Raw genomic sequence first — 19541 nt, 5'->3', positions numbered from 1 at the left:
CAAAACACCCAGCCTCTGAGCCAAAGGAATTAACTAGACTCGCTCAAGAATCGAACACGGAGCTCTTTGAACCAAAGACCAGTACACTGACGATTCCGCCAGGGAACCGGACCTGTTCACAATTAAATGAAAAAGTTTTGATCCCTCGAAAGGTGCAAGTGTCGATGAATTGAAGGAAACCAGGGGAAAGTGATAAATTGCTCAGGCCCGTAAACGTAATTTAATCCAGGCCTGAAAATGACAAGTCTTAACCTGTAAATAAATAACATTGGTGCAAGTACGTGGAAACAATGCCAGATCCATATGGGACGCCGCGGTATAAATGCACCTCCTACAAAGGTGTTTTTTTTTTTCTTTTCTCTAAATGATATTTGTTCGTGGCTTAGACCTCTATACATCTTTTGCCACTACTTTCGCCATATGATATGAACCTGCGTGTAAGTGGAATTGCGAAAGTGTAGAGCAGGGCCTCTCAGGGTGCATGCGCGTGGTGCATGCACTGTGCACGGTGCAAAAGACGACTTGGCTTGGTTGACCAGAGTGCAGACCCCCCACTCCTCGATTTGGAGCAATAGCGCTTACTCTCTCTTTCCTTACGCCTGTCTCGCTCGCTCCGCCTGTCTCCCTCTGCCCCACTTGCGCCGTAGCGCTCCAAATCCGGGCTGACTTGAGCCGAGTATAGGCGAGTTGAGCCGAGCTTAGCCGAGTAGCCCAGAGACGAAGCGTTGATCCGAGCCATGCCGAGCGGCAGCGATGTACAGTGCACGGAGCTCTTGCGCCTCTATCTGCACGCGTGAGATTTTGGGCGTTTGAGAGGCCCTGGTGTAGAGTGTCGAATGTGAGGAAAGGAACGTTAAGGACGACACAAGCACCCAGTCCGCAGGCCAGGGATATTGATCATTTACAATCAAAAATCTCTGACTCGGCCAGGAATCGAACCCAGGGCCGCCGGGTGACGGGCGGATGCGTAAATCACATTAAAGTAACATGTGTTTACAGGAATAATGGAATTAAGTATGAATGCAGTCCTACACCTGCGCGACTAGTACCGCGTGTCACCTCGTCCGGTAGAGTCACAGATTATGCTACACACAGCTTAGTTAAAAGAAGTCCGCCTCTGTGATGTAGTGGTTAGTGTGATTAGCTGCCACCCCCGGACGCCCGGGGGCCTACACGGCGGGGCCGGACTACAAAGGGGTTATTAACCAAAGTATCTTCCATAGGGAAAGTACATGAAAATAAACTACAGTTATACAATCTTATCCGATTCATTTGCATTTCTTTCGTCCTCACTCACTAGTTCGATTCAAAAACTACTGAAGGAGAGCAAATTTATGTACAGGAGTAATTGTGATGTAATATGCGTTTGTGTTTCCATGTATGTTATTTACGAATTGAATGACAATATACTTTTTTGACATGGAGTTGGAATATTTATATTTCTCTTGTTCATGGTTTAACGTCACAAAAATACACGTATGATTTTGACAACGATGGAATGGAAAACGAATACAGTAGAGGGAAAGGAGCGGCCACAGCAGTTTTAATCCCTTCCCCTCAAACAACATTAGACTGTATGTACAATCTACTAACATACTTGTTCGATTCATTCCTGGTTTGAACATTATTATAACCTAAATCAGATTAAAATAATATGTGATTACAGGAATAAAGGTATTAAGTATGAATGCAGTCCTACACCTGCGCGACTAGTACCGCGTGTCACGTCGTCCGGTAGAGTCACAGATTATGCTACACACAGCTTAGTTAAAAGAAGTCCGCCTCTGTGGTGTAGTGGTTAGTGTGATTGGCTGCAACCCCCGGACGCCCGGGTTCGATTCCCGGCTCTGCCACGAAATTTGGAAAGTGGTACGAGGGCTGAAACCGGGTCCACTCAGTCTCTGGAGGTCAACTGAGTAGAGGTGGGTTCGATCCCCACCTTAGCCATCATGGAAGTGGTTTTCCGTGTTTTCCCACTTCTCCTCCGGGCAAATGCCGAGATGGTACCTAACTTAAGGCCACGGCCGCTACCTTCCCTCTTCCTTATCTATCCCTTCCAAACTTCCCATCCCCCCGCAAGGCACCTGTTCAGCATAGCAGGTGAGGGCACCTGGGCGAGGTACTGGTCATCCTCCACAGTTGTATCCCCCGACCCAGAGTCTGAAACTCCAGGACACTGCCCTTGAGGCGGTATAGTTGGGATCCCTCGCTGAGTCCGAGGTAAGAGCCAACCCTGGAGGATAAACAGATTAGGAAGGAGAAGAAGAAGTTCAGTTCGCCTAACTGTGGACTTGCATTCGAGAGCTGGTGGATTATATCCTTACTGTCGGCGACCCTGAATGTATTTTTCCGTTGTTTCCCATTTTCACACCAGGCAAATGCTGATTAAGGCCACGGCCATGAATTTCTCAATTCTAGCGCTCTCGTATAATTGTGTTGCCAAAAACAGGTGCTAGACTGACGTAAAACCAATAACAAAGAAAAGGGATGAGTAGTAGAATGCAGGCCTATGGTCCCTAAGACTGCGGGTTCAAACAAAGCAGAGAAACTCGGATTTTTGGAGGACGGCAAACGTCCATTCGTCACTACATATCCTGCGATGTCCGCATGCACTGTAAGGTATCTCCAGTGACACATGGTGTTTAACCAAGATAGTTGTCCCAAATGATTCGTTGCTCTCTTATGTGGTAAAGAGAAACTAAATTAAATCGGGTATGGCTTTAAATGCCGGGAGTGTCCGAGGACAAGTTCAGCTCGCCAGATGCAGGTCTTTGTTTGATTTGACACCCGTAGGCAACCTACGCGTCGTGATGAGGATGAAATGATGATGAAGACGACACATACACCCAGCCCCCGTGCCAGTGAAATTAACGAATGATGGTTAAAATTACCGACCCTGCCGGGAATCGAACACGAGAACCCTGTGAACAAAGGCCAGCACGCTAACCATTTAGCCATGGAGCCGGACAGAGTAAAGTGAAACACAGAGAGCTTAGTTGGCGTCAAAATGTGTGCATACTGTAGTTGTGATCATGCCATTATTATTTATAATACTAACATTAAGAGACGAAAAGAGTGGTTATGCAGTTTGTTTGGCTCACATAATTGTCAAATTGCATTCGGAAGATGGTGGGTTCGAATCCCCACTGTCGCTACACCTGAAGGCAGTTTTCCGCGGAAATAATGACGAAATTATGGGCATGTGTACTCATATTGTGCTAGTTCTGATAAGATGTAAGTCCAGAGCTGGAGTCTGTCTACCATGAGACAATTGTCCTGTAGCGGAGATAGGGAGTGTTGCCTCAGCTACTTGTTTACAGACTTTCTGAAGTGATGCTATTAACGTAACCTGCATTTTAATTTCGATAGCACCGAGCTCGATAGCTGCAGTCGCTTAAGTGCGGCCAGTATCCAGTAATCGGGAGATAGTGGGTTCGAGCCTCACTGTCGGCAGCCCTGAAGATGGTTTTCCGTGGTTTCCCATTTTCACACCAGGCAAATGCTGGGGCTGTACCTTAATTAAGGCCACGGCCGCTTCCTTCCAACTCCTAGGCCCCTCCTACCCAATCGTCGCCATAAGACATATCTGTGTCGGTGCGACGTAAAGCAAAATACAAAAAAATAAAAAAAATAAAAAATTTCGATAGTCCAATTGTACTCTAGTCTAGTAGCGAATTGGAAGTGTAATTATTCTTTTCCTGACGGCAAATTTCTCCAACAATTATGAGATAAAGTGGCAAGAAATTGTGCCCGCTCTTCAAAATCCAATACCTCAGTCAGAATCGAACAACGGATCACGAGGCGGTAATTTCACTTCTGCTCCGCAGTGACAGGTCATGATATCATCCCATCCTCTATGTATGTTGGGTTCTTCAGCCCGAAGGCTGGTTTGATCCTCAACAGTTCCTCCATAAGCTGTCCAAATCGGCTAGGCGTCACTGAAGAGGCGTACTAGGGAAGTGAGGAGTGAGGTAGTTTCCCGATGCTTTCCTCACTGAGCCAGAGGTTGCTATTACATATCAGTCTGCCAAGTCCACTGAAATGCAGGCACCAACCGACCCTATGAGCGACATTTTCGCACCATTCAGAGCAGAAACTGGCTGCAGAAGGAATGGCATAACTATCATCACTCAGCCACTTTCATATTGTCAAAGTCAAAAATGAGACTGAGACAGGTCAATGAAAGTAACACATTTATTCTAGCCCATACCAGAAGACATAGTGCACTGTAAACACCATATCTCGCCAGCAAAGGCATAGCGCATCCTTGACTGTCTTTAGAACAAATTATCCCATCTTTCTCTTAATATCCTTAAGGCCCTTTCCTTTCTCATCTGGAAGTGACGTTGAAATTCATGAGGGAATTTTCAGTCCCTAGGTGACGTAGTTCTCAACTTTGTTGAATGGTTAGCGTTGATTCCTTTGGTTCATAGGGCCCCGGGTCCGATTCGCGGCAGAGTCCGGAATTTTAGACGCGTCTGATTAATTATTCTGGCTCGGGGACTGCGGGACAGCACTCTCCTCTTCCTATTCAGTCAACCACAACAGTTCCTGAATAAAGACCATGAAAGTGAGTTCTTCGAGTTGGTTAATGACGTATTCGTACTCTAGAATCCCCAAAGAGCATAAAACTCCACTCAGAAGTGGCTACGGACTTAATTTTCACAGCCAAGAAACTACCCTGAAAAGATTTCTGGACATTATGTCACAAGTAAGGGTTGGCAAAATAAACAGTCTACTACCTTTTCAAAAGTGATTTGTAATTGCAATTAAGTCTTTACTCGGACACTTTGGAAACCTGAAAGGGCAAGGTACTTCTTGCATACGAACATCGCTCCTAAAACAGGATTATTTGAAGAACTTTTCTCTCGTGTTCGTGGGTTGGAAGCTTTTCATGACAAGCCAATTCCATTTGAAGTTAGAAATCGAATTGGGGTGCTGTTATTATCGGGAAATGACAATCCATTTCCTTTATCTGGAAGCACGTCGGTCGGAGGAGACTTAAATGGCCCATCAACAAGTTTTTTGGAACACGAGTCCGAAGAAAATTTAATGGATTTTGTCACAAATGAGCTGTGAATTGACATTGTTGAAGAGTCTTCGGAGAGTGAAACGTTTGTCGAGGACGTCGAAACTGAGTTGTTAAGGGAGGAGAGTTCGTGTCAGTCGGTAGGAGGAGAGGATGCCACCAAAGATTCCCTAAAATAGATAGCGGGTTATGTGGCTTTCAAGTGTCGCTTGATTGATGAAACTCTTAGGGACTCGAAAAACAACTCTTCACTGCCGCGAGACAAGACCTGTGTCTGGATCTCTGTTATTTCAAAAGGTAGACTCACACATCCCAGTCATGAGTGGTTACAAAACATGGCCCAGTTCGAAATTATATTTGGTGTGATTCACGGTCAGACTGTATCCAGATGCAAAAAAGCAATGAAAACTCATATTTCTATTATTAAGTCAACATTTCCAGTATTTTATGACAAAATAATTTGCTTGTAGGAAAAGACCAGGAAATTTATTAGGATACGGCATTTAAATGCAAAGAGTAAGGAGCTAACACTTGAGAAAATATGTCAAGAAAAAGGCTAAGCTTTGGACAGGCACGTCACCTAACTAAGTCTCCTAACACGCGAGTTTTAATACTTTAATATAATTCCATAAAGATGTCGATATGATGCATATTTTCCTATACCATTTGGTCTAAATGTTTACTTCATCAGAAAATAAATTAATCATTTTGAGCTGCATGGCAATATTTTATTTCTTATCGTATTATATGTCATGTATTTGATGTTTGATGCTTTACCTGCTCAGTATATGACGAAATGTAACGCATGTTCACTCATCTTGATTTTAAATCTATTGGAAGTACCGGTACATATCAAAATGGACTAAACGAGATTATTATTTGAAGAAAGATTGGGAAGTTCGCGAGAATTGAGAAGCTTGCTGTACTGCGACTGTGTACCTTACCCGCTATCGTTCATATCGCATGACGTCATAACATTCCAGCTAATGGAAGCTTCAAGCTTCAAGTAGTGCAGTTACTTTGGTTATTGGGAACCAAGTCTATCCGTTCATGTCAACAATGTTCCCTGAAAGTGGCGTCCAATTCCAACAGGACAATGCGCCACGTCACACTCAAGATTGTGAAGGACTGGAGGAGAAGTGAGAAACTACAAAACACCATTCAATCAATCAATCAATCAATCAATCAATCAATCAATCAATCAATCAATCAATCAATCAATCAATCAATCAATCAATCAATCAATCAATACTGATCTGCATTTAGGGCAGTCGCCCAGGTGGCAGATTTCCTATCTGTTGCTTTCCTAGCCTTTTCCTAAACGATTTCAAAGAAATTGGAAATTTATTGAATGTCTCCCTTGGTAAGTTATTCCAATCCCTAACTCCCCTTCCTATACATGAAAATTTGCCCTAGTTTTTCCTCTTGAATTCTATCTTCATATTGTGATCTTTCCTACTTTTATAAACGCCACTCAAACATATTAGTCTACTCATGTCATTCCACGCCATCTCTCCGCTGACAGCTCGGAACATACCACTTAGTCGAGCAGCTCTTCTTCTTTCTCTCAATTCTTCCCAACCCAAACTTTGCAACTTTTTTGTAACGCTACTCTTTTGTCGGAAATCGCCCAGAACAAATCGAGCTGCTTTTCTTTGGATTTTTTCCAATTCTTGAATCAGGTAATCCTGGTGAGGGTCCCATACACTGGAACCATATTCTCGTTGGGGTCTTACCAGAGACTTATATGCCCTCTCCTTTACATCCTTACTACAACCCCTAAACACCCCCATAACCATGTGCAGAGATCTGTACCCTTTATTTACAATCCCATTTATGTGATTACCCCAATGAAGGTCTTTCCTTATATTAACACCTAGATACTTACAATACAATGATCCCCGACAGGAACTTTCACCCCATGAACGAGTAATTAAAACTGAGAGGACTTTTCCTATTTGTGAAACTCACAACCTGACTTTTAACACCGTTTATCAACATACCATTGCCTGCTGTCCATCTTACAACATTATCGAGGTCACGTTGCAGTTGCTCAGAATCTTGTAAATTATTTATTACTCTATACAGAATAACATCATCCGCAAAAAGCCTTACCTCCGATTCCACTCCTGGTTCGAAGAACATGATAGTGATTTTGTTGTTATACCGTAGCGCAAAACAACCCCGATAGGAAACCCATTGAACATTTGTTGTTTGACCTGGAAAAGCAGGATCCTGCAATATCACCACGATCCAGCAGTGCACGCCAACTGGAGGACCTGCTGTTTTGCCAGATACCCCGAGATAACTTCCGCCCACTCGTTGAATCGATGCCACAAGTGGCCACGGTTCTATGCGCAAAAGGTTGTCCTACACCTTATTAGGTAGGTTGTCGTAATGCACAGTCTCATCGGTGTGGACGCCTCGGTAATGTGTGTCATTAAGGAAAAGATTAAATTCATGTCATCCCGAGTTAGTGTAGCTCCTCTCAGGCACACGCCAAATGGAAATGAGCTGCATTTTAAACACATACCGACTCTTCTACCATTCTTAAACATCTGGTAATACTGCGATTCAAAGACTAGCATCCGAGTACGGGATCTAATAGTCCTAACCGCTGTACTACAGAGGCGGACAGTGCTATTGAGTAACATACATTTGCGCAACTACGCCAGCGCGACATCACCTATAGTAGCATTAACAACAATATATCCATAATCCGACGCATTTTTTATGGTTTTTAGAGCTTATGAACGTTCTGAAAGAGTGCGTGTGACAATATGGTATTTTATCTTGTGGTCTTCCTGAAGGTTCCGTTCCCCATTCTGGAATCCGACAGAGAATTAAAATCTGACGTTAGCGAAGAAACTAAGTGCATTCAGATTCAGGAAATCTATTGGGCTGAGGTGAGTTGAAACCCTAGCCCTCAGCCATCTTAGAAATGGTTTCCCTTCTTGTGAAGTACAATGGTTTCTCAAATTTCAAATTCCTTCATTAGGTTTAATATCTCTATAGTATTTTATACGAGTGGGCGAGTTGGCCGTGCTGTTAGGAGCGCGCAGCCGTGAGCTCACATCCGGGAGATAGTAGGTTCGAACCCCACTGTTGGCAGCCCTGAAGACCGTTTTCCGTGGTTTCCCATTTTCACACGACGGCCGCTTCCTTCCCATTCCTAAGCTTTTCCTGTCCCATCGTCGCCATAAGACCTATCTGTGTCAGTGCGACGTAAAGCAAATAGCAAAAAAGTATTTTATACTAGCTTTCTCACAGCAATAAGCTGCATATGGAATTAAATTAAAACGCTGTGACTATGCACGTTTGTTTCCACACTTGGATGCATCGAAGGAAAATGTAAACAACGCAAGTTTATAATTTAACATGACTGTCGTTATTGTAAACATAGACATAGGTTTAATACCTCTATAGTATTTTATATTGGCTTACTCATACTGTACATGGAACTAAATTAAAGTTATATAACTATGCATGTTTGTCTTCACACTTCTGTGCATCAATGGAAAATGCAAACAACGCAAGCTTATAATTTAATACTACATATGTACCCGTTCAACGTACGGGAATTGGAAATCGATTTCAGGATTCCGTCATGAATGTATGCGAAGTTACATGAGTACATTCAAACGTTTAATAGATTTTCTTCTACGGAAGCACGTAACAGTAACGTGAAATACGATACAGCTGAACAAAGTGGAGACAAAATGGGGCAAATCACGGAGTTTATTGAATGGTACAGTTCCTGGTACGAAGTTGTGCAGAATTCCCTTTACTTCTCGCCTACATATTATTGTTCATCTGAAACCGGGAGTGGCACTATGGCTGAAGACTCATGAAACCAATCGTTACGATAACATCTCTTCTTATCTGTTTTATGGAAAAGAGTTAAATGGCTCTTTAGTTAACCCGCGAGTGGTCGCTAGCCGAAATGTACCATTACCAATATCACTAATGAAGAAGAAATAATAAAGGCCTCAACGCAGAACCCTGAGGCACACCAATTGAGTTTACTTTTACATTACTCTGAGTATTATTACATGTTACAAACTGCTCCCTCTTAGGGAGGTAATCAACAAACAAATGCAATGCAATACCTCTAAGACCTGCCACTTCTAATTCATGGAATAGAATTTTATGATCAACTGTGTCAAAAGCCTTCTTAAGATCTATAAATAAACCAGCTGCTAACATACCTGAGTATAAAGCTTGTTGTTGTTTAATAATAATATCCTCAATAGCATTATTGGTAGTCGTGAGGTAGGAAACATTATTGACATGGATACACATATTTATTATTTAACCCTCTTGGAGCCAAGAGCCGATCTGGTCGGCCGCTCCCCATCAGCTGGAAGAGGCCAGAGCTCCGCCTCCACTCTACTACTGTAAAGTGCCAGGCCGTGTTCAGTGGAAATACATGTATTTTAAAATTCGCGTATATCTACCGGTGTATAGCAAATACCGGCCTGAAATTTTCTACATATCGACTACGCAGAATAAGAAACTGGTTGGGAGTGATATAAAGAGTCAAAGACGTTTTATTGTTGATTTATAGTTGTCGAAAACGCTTATTTTTAGGAAGAGAAAAATATTTTCGCACTTTCTCTCTCAATATCTACTTTGAAAAAATTATTTACGATACAAAAGAATATACGTAATTATGTATAATGTATTTCTAAATACAATTCTATATAATAACTCATTTGAACGAGAAAAATAAAACGTAAAAATAAAAATTCAAACATATGTCACTAATAAAAACAAGACAATTTTACTCACCGATAAAATTCGCGTGTATGTATCGATGTTTGGCAAATACTGACAAAATATTTTCTACGTGCGGACAACACAGTATTAAAATAATTCTATATTATTAAATAAGTAAAAAATAGTAGTTGATATTATAGTTTTTGTTTTCAGATAAAATAGTTTCTCGTTTTCGGTTGTAGTATATATTAGAAAAATAATTTTACAATACAACAGAATTTACGAAATTAAGAAATGTATGGCACTAAAGCCGTGATTTACTTTGACCTACTAAGCGACCGCTGCTCAGTTCGGTACCTGCAGTTTACGAGGTGAATCATGGTCAGTGAGACGGATCCTCTCAGTAACTATTCTTGGTTTTCCAGACCGGGGTCGCCATCTCACCCTCATATATATCCTCAATTGCAATCACTTAGGGTCACTTAGATTGAGTGAACCTCGAACCAACCCTCAGGACCAGGCGAAAATTCTTGACCTGGGCGGGAATCGAACCCATGACCTCCGGGTGAGCGGCAGGCACTCTACACTTGGCCCGCGGAGACCGGCATTTAGGTAATGATAGAGGACTATATGTGACTATAAGGTTTAGCAGAAAGTAATTGAAAAGTAAATTGAAATGTAATATGGGCGGAGAATCAGACGGTAGGGCATGTTTAGGTCGAAGAACTTCCTTGAAGGAGACAAGAGGTTGAGGAATGTTGTCGGGTTCATTGGGACAAATTTCCACAAAATGTTATCCAGAGACATCATCATCATCATATTCGTTATCACTAGTTTCATCTACCACCATATTCAGAGTAGCTTTAGTGCTGTTAGACACAATTAAACATCTCTTCTTTAGCTGCGGTAATTCCGCGGACGTGTCCGGTATAATTTCGTCGCTACTGTCTGAACTAAATTCCCTATCGCTATCCGATAAATCATCAGCATTAACTTCGCACTGTTCTAAATACTGCATTAATTTATTGTCATCAATACCTGCTGAAAAATTATCACGTGAAAAACATGCCATTTTCCTGTCACAAATCCACTCACTGCAAGGAGCCTCTTACTGACCGGTTAGCGGTATTTGTAAACACAGGAAACGACTCTTGTGAAAGGTATAACACCCTCTTAGAACTGCCAAAGCAAGGCCAGGCACACAATAACGTGTAGCCCCTTTACTACAGGTTGTAACAAAAGTATGCACGTCACTATAGGTTGCCTCAAAATTACGTACATGACAGAATTTTAAGCCGGCCGATGTAATCGGCTCTGGCAACTTCCGACTGGATTGTTAACGGCTGACCAGATCCGCTCTGGCAATTTAAAGGGCGGATGCTCGCACTACCGCCTGGCACCAAGAGAGTTAACAAAATATCGTATAATCTTTTTCACCACTTGTTCTAATATCTTAGATAAAGGAGGTCATACCGAGATTGGTCTGTAATTACTTGCATGAAATTTATCTATGGCTTTATAGACTGGTACAGCTCTGGCGATTTAAGTTTAGCTGGTACTTTACCCTCTGATAGAGATTTGTTAACTAATTTTGCTATGTGAGGTATAATAAATTTAGAGAGACTCTTTATAAGAATATTACTAATACCAAAACAGTCAACACTGCAATTGTTTTTAAGATTATTATTATTTTTTTCAATTTCACTTTCATTAGTAGGGATTAAAAATAAGGAAATAGGTGGGCCAGGTTCAAGGTGAGAGTATTTAGACTGAGGAATGTTCTTAGCTAAAGACAGACCCATATCAGTGAAATAGTCATTAAATATAGTAGATATTTGACTTGAATCAGTCACCAACTTATCATTTACTTTCAATTGTATTTCTTCATTATTACAGTTATTAGTTGTTAATATATTTTAATAATTTTGCACTGATTATTTGTTGTGTTTAACCTACTGATATAATAATTATTTTCTAGATCTCTTTTCATTCTAGTAACTCTGTTACGTATGTCTTTACAGTCTTGAATTAGCTGCTGTGAAATATAGCCACATCCCATACAAAATCTCATCTGTTGTCTCTTAATTTTATAACATAAATTATTGTTTGTCTGATTAAATTGAACAGCTCTGAAGTAAACCATGGGCAAAAGGGTCTAACCTTATTCTGATTTGTACTTTCATTTTTAACCAAGGCAGTACTTTCTTTAAAATTATTAATTAATGTATTTGTAGTTAATGGTGTTTGAGACATGTATTTTTCCATAGATGGGACATGGTATTTTGTAGGCTGTATTGCATAATTTCTTTGTGTATTCATTTTGGGTGTAATATTAATATCCAAAATTAATAAATTGTTATCACTCAGATCAGTTATTATGTTATATATGTTATATTTGCAGACTCTGTTTACGTAAAAATGATCTATAAGTGTACTAGTAGTCAATGAAATTCTAGTAGGGAAGATATTGTTACATGAACTCTGACTATAACACGCACAGGGATTCTGAAGCTCAGCAGATATCTGTTCTAATTTATTTATATCATTATTCATATCATATATCATTATCATTATCCAGTCTTGATTTCTTGTTCGTTTGAATCTCTTCACTTGATTTTAAAACTCTTAGTGCAGCAACCATTGCCTTTTGTATGTTAATTAGGGGGGGAAATAAAAGAGTGACAAATCGTTACCGAGCTAAAATGGTCCAGTTAAAAAAAAATGATTAAGCATTTCTTACGGTATAGCGCTGCGGTGAAAGTGAAATGAATTACATCATCCATCGTTCGCATTGACTGACCATACGCTACAACTGTATTAAAACTGTGAGTTAAATCAACTTAATGCTACTGATATTCAGGAATTGACATGTCCACCTTCATGGCCGAGTGCTCAGTGTGTTGGCCTTCGGCACTCGATTCCCGGTCCGGTCAAAATACTTTAATCTTAAATGTTTTATTGTTTTGCTCAGGAACTGGGTGTTTATGTTATCTCCAAGATTCCTGCGATTCGCACACAACACCATACTAAACCAAATACAGTAGAGACAATACACGACACTTACGGATTTCGCCTTGCTAAAATGGGAGACAATTCGACGGTGGCGCTCCTAGTGACTTGACCTGAACAAATCGCGCTAAATTCAAATATCAATTGAAATGTATATACGGAAATGGATAAATAAATTACGTCTAGAAAGAAAGTGGTATTGAGATATTAACTTCGAAGTTGCTAAAGCAATTCTGGATAAATGAATGAAGAATTATTTAAAAGGTTATTATTCAAAGACTGAAATTAGACATATAAACAAGGTGTGAAATGGGCTGCTGTGAAATGGCTTGATCTTTCATTTATGCATTACTTTTTTAACTTTAGCATACCTGCCTGAAATCTTACGGTTGGATTTGTCTTTTTTCCTCATTTAAAAACATTGTATCATCACATTAAGACATTTGTCAATAAAAATATCGGCACATTCCTTACACATATGATGCAATGAATTAACATTTAATAGCTGGACAATTTTCCTCTTAACATGAAGCCTACTAACAGAAAGAAAATCTATAAAATCCCGGCTTTAATCTGAGAAGAGGGATAAAAGAAAGAAAAGTATGAAAATGTTGTCGATAGTGATGCTTTGAGGAATATTTACGTACAATTAGAGTAAAAATGTAACATACCTTTGGCTGTATAGTCGAGAATTTTTAAAGTCGCTGGCCTGGAAATGATCTGAACAGATCTTATAATTCTTATACAAGCGTAACGTCCCTTCTTTCTTGTACACCTTATCCAAATCGCTTCTGTGACATTTCAAAACCCACAGATCACACCTACAACAACACATCGGTATTGAAGGTTAACTGCTGCACTGTACAATAAAATATGCGTATTACATTTTAAGCCAGTTAAAACATGGGTCGAGCAGGTCAGAAGATTATGAAGTAGTATAAACATCTCTGTCACTGGAAGAATATATATGCAAACACAATATTACTTACATGTTCTTGTCACGAGGGAACCTGAAGAACGACCGCGCATTTTTCTCTACTTCGTAATTACTGCAGCCAAACACAGCACATACCTTTCCCCTCATGTTGAGAGGAGATATCAAGGAATGACACACGCTACTATTTAATTATGTCAACTCAATGAAAACGCATAAATAACACCAAAAACTTCACACAAAAATGCACGTGCTCTTATGACAGAATCACTACCGTTCAGGTCTATCCGCTAGAGTGAGTTCTAATAGCTGTCCCTCGATATCTCGCTCATTGTCGCGTATTGTCTCTACTGTATTTGACTAAACGCAGTTTCATATAGATAACGCAGCCCATCCTCATCAGAGGGGCTGTTCCAGACTAGCAATAACCGAGCGAGTTGGGCTTGCGGTTAGGGTCGGGCAGCTGTCAGTTGTAATTCGGGAGATAGTGGGTTCGATTTTCCGTGGTTTCCCATTTTCACACCAGGCAAATGCTGGGGCTATTAAGGCCACGGCCGCTTCCTTCCCACTCTTATCCCTTTCCCATCCCATCGTCGCCTAAAGACTTTTCTCTGTCGGAGAGACGTAAAGCAAATTAAAAAAGAGGGTAGCAATGGCCACAAAAAATATTCTTGTTATATGTACTGGCATGTATAAACAAAATTAGGGAGTAAATTAATATAATAGAAATTATGCACTGACTCTCTCTGTTAACTTCTTTAAATACCAGTGAGGTCTACACTGGCCAAAGAGGTAATTACATGTAGAATTCTTAAGAAACTGAACGCTGATGTTAAAAATATACCACTGTCTTCTGGCATTGATAGCATGTGAAACACAACTCTAATAGCCTTCATATCAACTTGACACCCATGTCTGGTTAAAGACAGTGGAATAGGTTGCACTCAACCTCGAACCGTGTGTGCAGTGACAATACAAATGCCTTTCCTCTTGAGCTACGCCTACGAACCATGAGTCAGTGCGTAGAACATTCATTTATTTCCATTTGGAGCCCAGGTACTCGTGTAATCGTTACTAAGGGAAATGCCAACCACAATATTATATTCTAGCTCTTAATAAACTGCAGAGGCTAAGTAATAATTGGCAATTACTAGAATGTTAAGTATGTAAGTTACTAAATTTATGTCCTTCCGTTCTCCTGAAGAAAAGAAAGCTGAGAAGTTTCTTGGTCTCTTTGCATGGTGAAACATGGAACTGCTCCATCTAAAGCGTCAGTCGTGAAGGATACTGCAATTGCTGAGTACTGCATGGGAGTATATGCATTAATTTTAGTGCAGTGAATAATAATGTTATTGTTTCTACATCCCACTAACTACTTTTGCGGTTTTAGGAGACACCGAAGTGCTGGAATTTGGTCCCGCAGGAGTTCTACCTACACGAGGCAAGCGTATTTGAACTGATCCAGGACCGAACTTGCTAACTTCCAGTTAAAAAGCCAGCGCTCTACCGTCTGAACTACTCCACCCGACATCTATCTACGTAGTAACGTCTCAAAAATAACATATTCGCTTTATTACCGCTTACAAGTGAATAAGTTTCATTGGATGAAGAGTGTGAAATGGAGGTACAATTTTTTTTTTTTTTTGCTATTTGGTTTACGTCGCACCGACACAGATAGGTCCTATGGCGACGATGGAACAGGAAAGGCCTAGGAATGCGAAAGAAGCGACCATGGCCTTAATTAAGGTACAGCCCCGGCATTTGCCTGGTGTGAAAATGGGAAACCACGGAAAATCATCTTCAGGGCTACCAATAGTGGGATCCGAACCCACTCTCTCCCAGATGCGCGCTCCTAAGCGCACGGCCAACTCGCCCGGTATCATTATATCGTGTGTGATATTCTCTATCCAACAGGTCGGAATTTACATTCAAAATTCGATATGACGAGATTAAGCAAATCTCATATTTTCAATCTCCACATAAGTTAGTCCCTAAGGACTGTAAATCAACCGTTGTGATACCATAAATTCGGTCAAAGAGAGAGAGAGAGATCTCTGACGGTATCCCACATCAGGTGTCAGAATAGATATTTAGACCGTCAATCCTCCCATTCTTCAAAATAGCTCAAACTTCACATTTTGCACCTTCTCCCTCCCCCTCCACGCTGTAATTCTTTTGCGATTTGGAGCACTTTGCAATTCGAATGTAAGGCATTAAATATTCTATTTTTAGGTAACATAAACATCTTCGTGTGTCTTTTGGTCAATCCAAATCAAATCATATATCTCAAAATCGTCACTTATTTAAAATCGCCCCTGCTCCGTGAATTTAGCTGACACCGGCTAAGAGAAATATTCTCACATCCCGTATTGCAAATAAAATGGTACCTCAATCATTCATGTCGCATCTTTAGCTCTGAATATATAAGCCCAAATATGAGTAGGTTATATGATTTCGATGGTCTAAGGTTCGAATCTATGCAGCCTGATTTTATGTGCGTTATCAGTTCAAAACTGTGATATTTAAACTATGTTTACTCAAATTCGTTTTAATACATGCTTTGCACTTCCTTATTTGTCGCGATTGAAACGGATAACTCCTACAATCGGGGATCTAAGGTTGGAATACTGACACTCCCCACTCATTTTTCGCGTCAGTGATTAAGGATGTACATAACATCAAGTCCTATTGAGTGTTTCGTTTTACGTTTATAGGCACACACACCACAATTACGCGAGTTACTAGATAAAAGCTACGGTTACAATTAGAAAGACAAACAAATTTCAGGTTTTCGTTGTGGTACTCAAACTCAGATTGGGTTTTAGACGTGGAATTAAGGCTGATTATCCTTTCTGACACCACGTGATCTTTAGTATGGAAACTACACTTTCTTTGGACTAACAGGAATCAAAACTCAGACATCTGTGAGGAAAGCTAGCAACTAAAATCATTCCTAATACTCCAGGGAGCTGATGAGCGCATTGTCCCAAATGTACAGTATCAGTAATATATCCAAAGTTCGAAAGGTCAACATGATAACGAAGAAAGTAATATTATTCGTTTCACATCCATGAACTAATTTTATGGTTGTGCCATGTCGGAATTTCGTCCCTAAATCTACTGACTTATACAAGCTTATCTAAATACCACTACACTGAGCCGAAACTGAACCCATCAATTCGAGTACATCAGGAAAGCGCTTCCACCGTCTGAGACTCAACAATGAAAGTGCTTTGGCGATTTCTACAGAATATTAGGACAGTCGAATAAAGCCAAGTGATTTGTTTAATGTTTTATGACCCAAAAATTATTTTTCGGTTTTCGGGGATGCTCATGTACCAGGATGCTGTCTTATAAGTGTTCCTTAACATGATGGTAAATCTACTGATACCAGGCGAGTTGGCCGTGCGGTTAGGAGCGTGCGGCTGTGAGCTTGCATCCGGGAGATAGTGGGTTCGTATCCCACTGTCGGCAGCCTTGAAGATGGTTTTCCGTGGTTTCCCATTTTCACACTAGGCTGTACCTTAATTAGGGCCACGGCCACTTCCTTCCAACTCCTAAGCCTTTCCTGTCCCATCGTCGCCATAAGACCTATCTGTGTCGGTGCGACGTAAAGCCACTAGCAAAAAAAAAAAATCTACTGATGTGAGCTTGCCGTATTTCTGCACCTTCGTGTACCACTGTACTAGGCGGGGATGAAACTCACGAGCTTGGGCTCAGAAAGCCAGCGCACAACCGTCTAAGCACTCAGCTTTGCTGAGTCAGATGACGTAGGAAATCCTCAAAGAAATAGACGAATGTTTTTACGTGGATAATACCTAGGCTATCTACCTGTACGACAATGTAACATCAGCAATAACTGTCACAGAAATCTGGAGAAGATTTTGAAATGTGACGTTAGAGGGAAATATTTAAAATTATATTAATAGATCGGTTCGAACAGATCTGTTGGTAAGACGAGAGTGATATGGGCAATGTTTTACAAGAAGAGGATTGATTGATTGATTGATTGATTGATTGATTGATTGATTGATTGATTGATTGATTGATTGATTGATTGATTGATTGATTGATTGATTGGATACACCTTGAGACACTCAGGGCCTCTTCAGTTGGTTTTAGAAGTATGTGTAGTGGTAAGAATGATAGTATTAGTCCAAATCGTGAATATCACAACGAAATGAAAGTAGATGTAGGATTTTGTATTTCTGTAGAAATAAAGTGGTTAGCACGTAATAGTGTGATATAGAGTGCTGTATCAAACCGGTCTATGGATTGAAAACACAAACAACAACAACAACAACAACACAACAGTCTGTTACGATGTTTGAAACTCTAACATAGTGTTATCGTTTGTCACGGGTTGGACTTTCTTTAATTTTTTTTTTTTTTTTTTTGGAAGGTTGCTTTACGTCGCACCGACACAGATAGGTCTTATGACGACGATGGGATAGGGAAGGCCTTAATTAAGGCACAGCCCTAGCATTTGCCTGGTGTGAAAATGGGAAACCACGGAAAACCATGTTCAGGGCTGCCAACAGTGGGATTCGAAACCAGTATCTCCCGGATGCAAGCTCACAGCCGCGTGCCCCTGACCGCACGGCTATCTCGCCCGGTACGGGTTGGACTATGTTGATATTTCGACTTCTTTGAAAAACGTTTCTGTTTCACCTCGATTACGTCCTGAGGACGTACACAAGACTAGTTGCTGGTAAATGCTGGATCATTTATTAAGATTGTTGAAAAATATTCGACTCACCTGTAACCTTACTTGGAGAATTTGCTGCTGCTCCTGCGTTTCCTGAAGTTGACGTAAGAGGTCTGCTAACTGCTCCTGAAGCATTAACCTCAGCTCTTGGCTTTGAGCTATCTGGATCTGCCGCTGGATATTCTGCATCTGATCTTGTATAATCTGAGTTTGTAGCTGCAGCTGTTGCTGTTGTAGCTGTTCCGGGAACAGTTCCGTACGGAACAGCTCCTGGCCCCGTGCCACGCACAGAAAGCACAGAGCCGTCAAGATCCCACTAAGGTGCATCGCGAAGTGAGCTGTGCAGACCCACACAATACACACCTCGAGAAACGGCGTGTCAGGAGGACGGGAGGAGGGGTACAAGGACACCCAGCCCACTCACGGAGGAGAGTTTAACACCTCCCTGCCGAGATTCGGCGGAACTGCTGAAGCTTCCTTCATTATAAACATAATTATGTGAAGAGCAGAAATGAACCTAAAACCGGTTTAAAAACAAGGACATATTCACATCACTGCCAAGTACTTGAAGCTACTCCTCCATCTCGTATAGGCCTACCTGACATCAAGCCCATGCAACGCCTGAAAGTTTATTGATATATGTAGTGGTCGAACTAGGGTTGCCATAAGGTTCAGGATGAAAGTCAGGACACCAACATTGGGAAGTTCCAAACACAGGCATCGACTACAGGGGAGCACTTCCCTCCATGCATATCGTGTTTTTGCTCCGTAAAAATAGTTTATAATTATATTCATCCTTAACCCCATGCTCAAGACCAAAAGTTGGCGCCTGTGATTCCAACGAGTGTATTTGGGTAATTCCATGGGGACTGTCCCATCCATTACAACAAGACACACTTATTATATGATGTTAATGTTAAAAATAAAACAGAGAAATCACATGAAATCATACTTTAAGTAAAATTCCTACTTTACAGACCACTCCAAAATTAAATAATATTCGATGCTATTAGCCTGGATTTTTATATAACAGGTGGGACATTCCCTTTCTAAAGCATTTGAGCAACATTTTAAATAATTTGGTCAGATTTTTTTAAAAAAATTCTGGACATTAATGGATTTTTTAAAATTCACTCAGGACA

At 40.8% G+C, this 19541-nt stretch overlaps 1 protein-coding gene across 1 annotated transcript in view; it reads right to left on the bottom strand.

Annotated features, from left to right (window-relative positions):
- LOC136859161 (peroxidase) overlaps positions 1-18726 on the bottom strand; it is a 266353-nt gene extending 247627 nt beyond the window's left edge. Inside the window, exon 1 of the mRNA XM_067138679.2 lies at positions 18451-18726. Coding sequence (XP_066994780.2) covers positions 18451-18726 — 276 coding nt within the window. The remainder of the gene's footprint in view (positions 1-18450) is intronic.
- Between the last annotated feature and the right edge of the window lie 815 nt (positions 18727-19541).

The sequence above is a fragment of the Anabrus simplex genome, chromosome 1, assembly GCF_040414725.1.
Source record: "Anabrus simplex isolate iqAnaSimp1 chromosome 1, ASM4041472v1, whole genome shotgun sequence".
NCBI classification, from domain to species: domain Eukaryota; kingdom Metazoa; phylum Arthropoda; class Insecta; order Orthoptera; family Tettigoniidae; genus Anabrus; species Anabrus simplex.
Note: the sequence above shows the minus strand (reverse complement) of the source record. Positions and strands in the feature narration are given on the sequence as shown.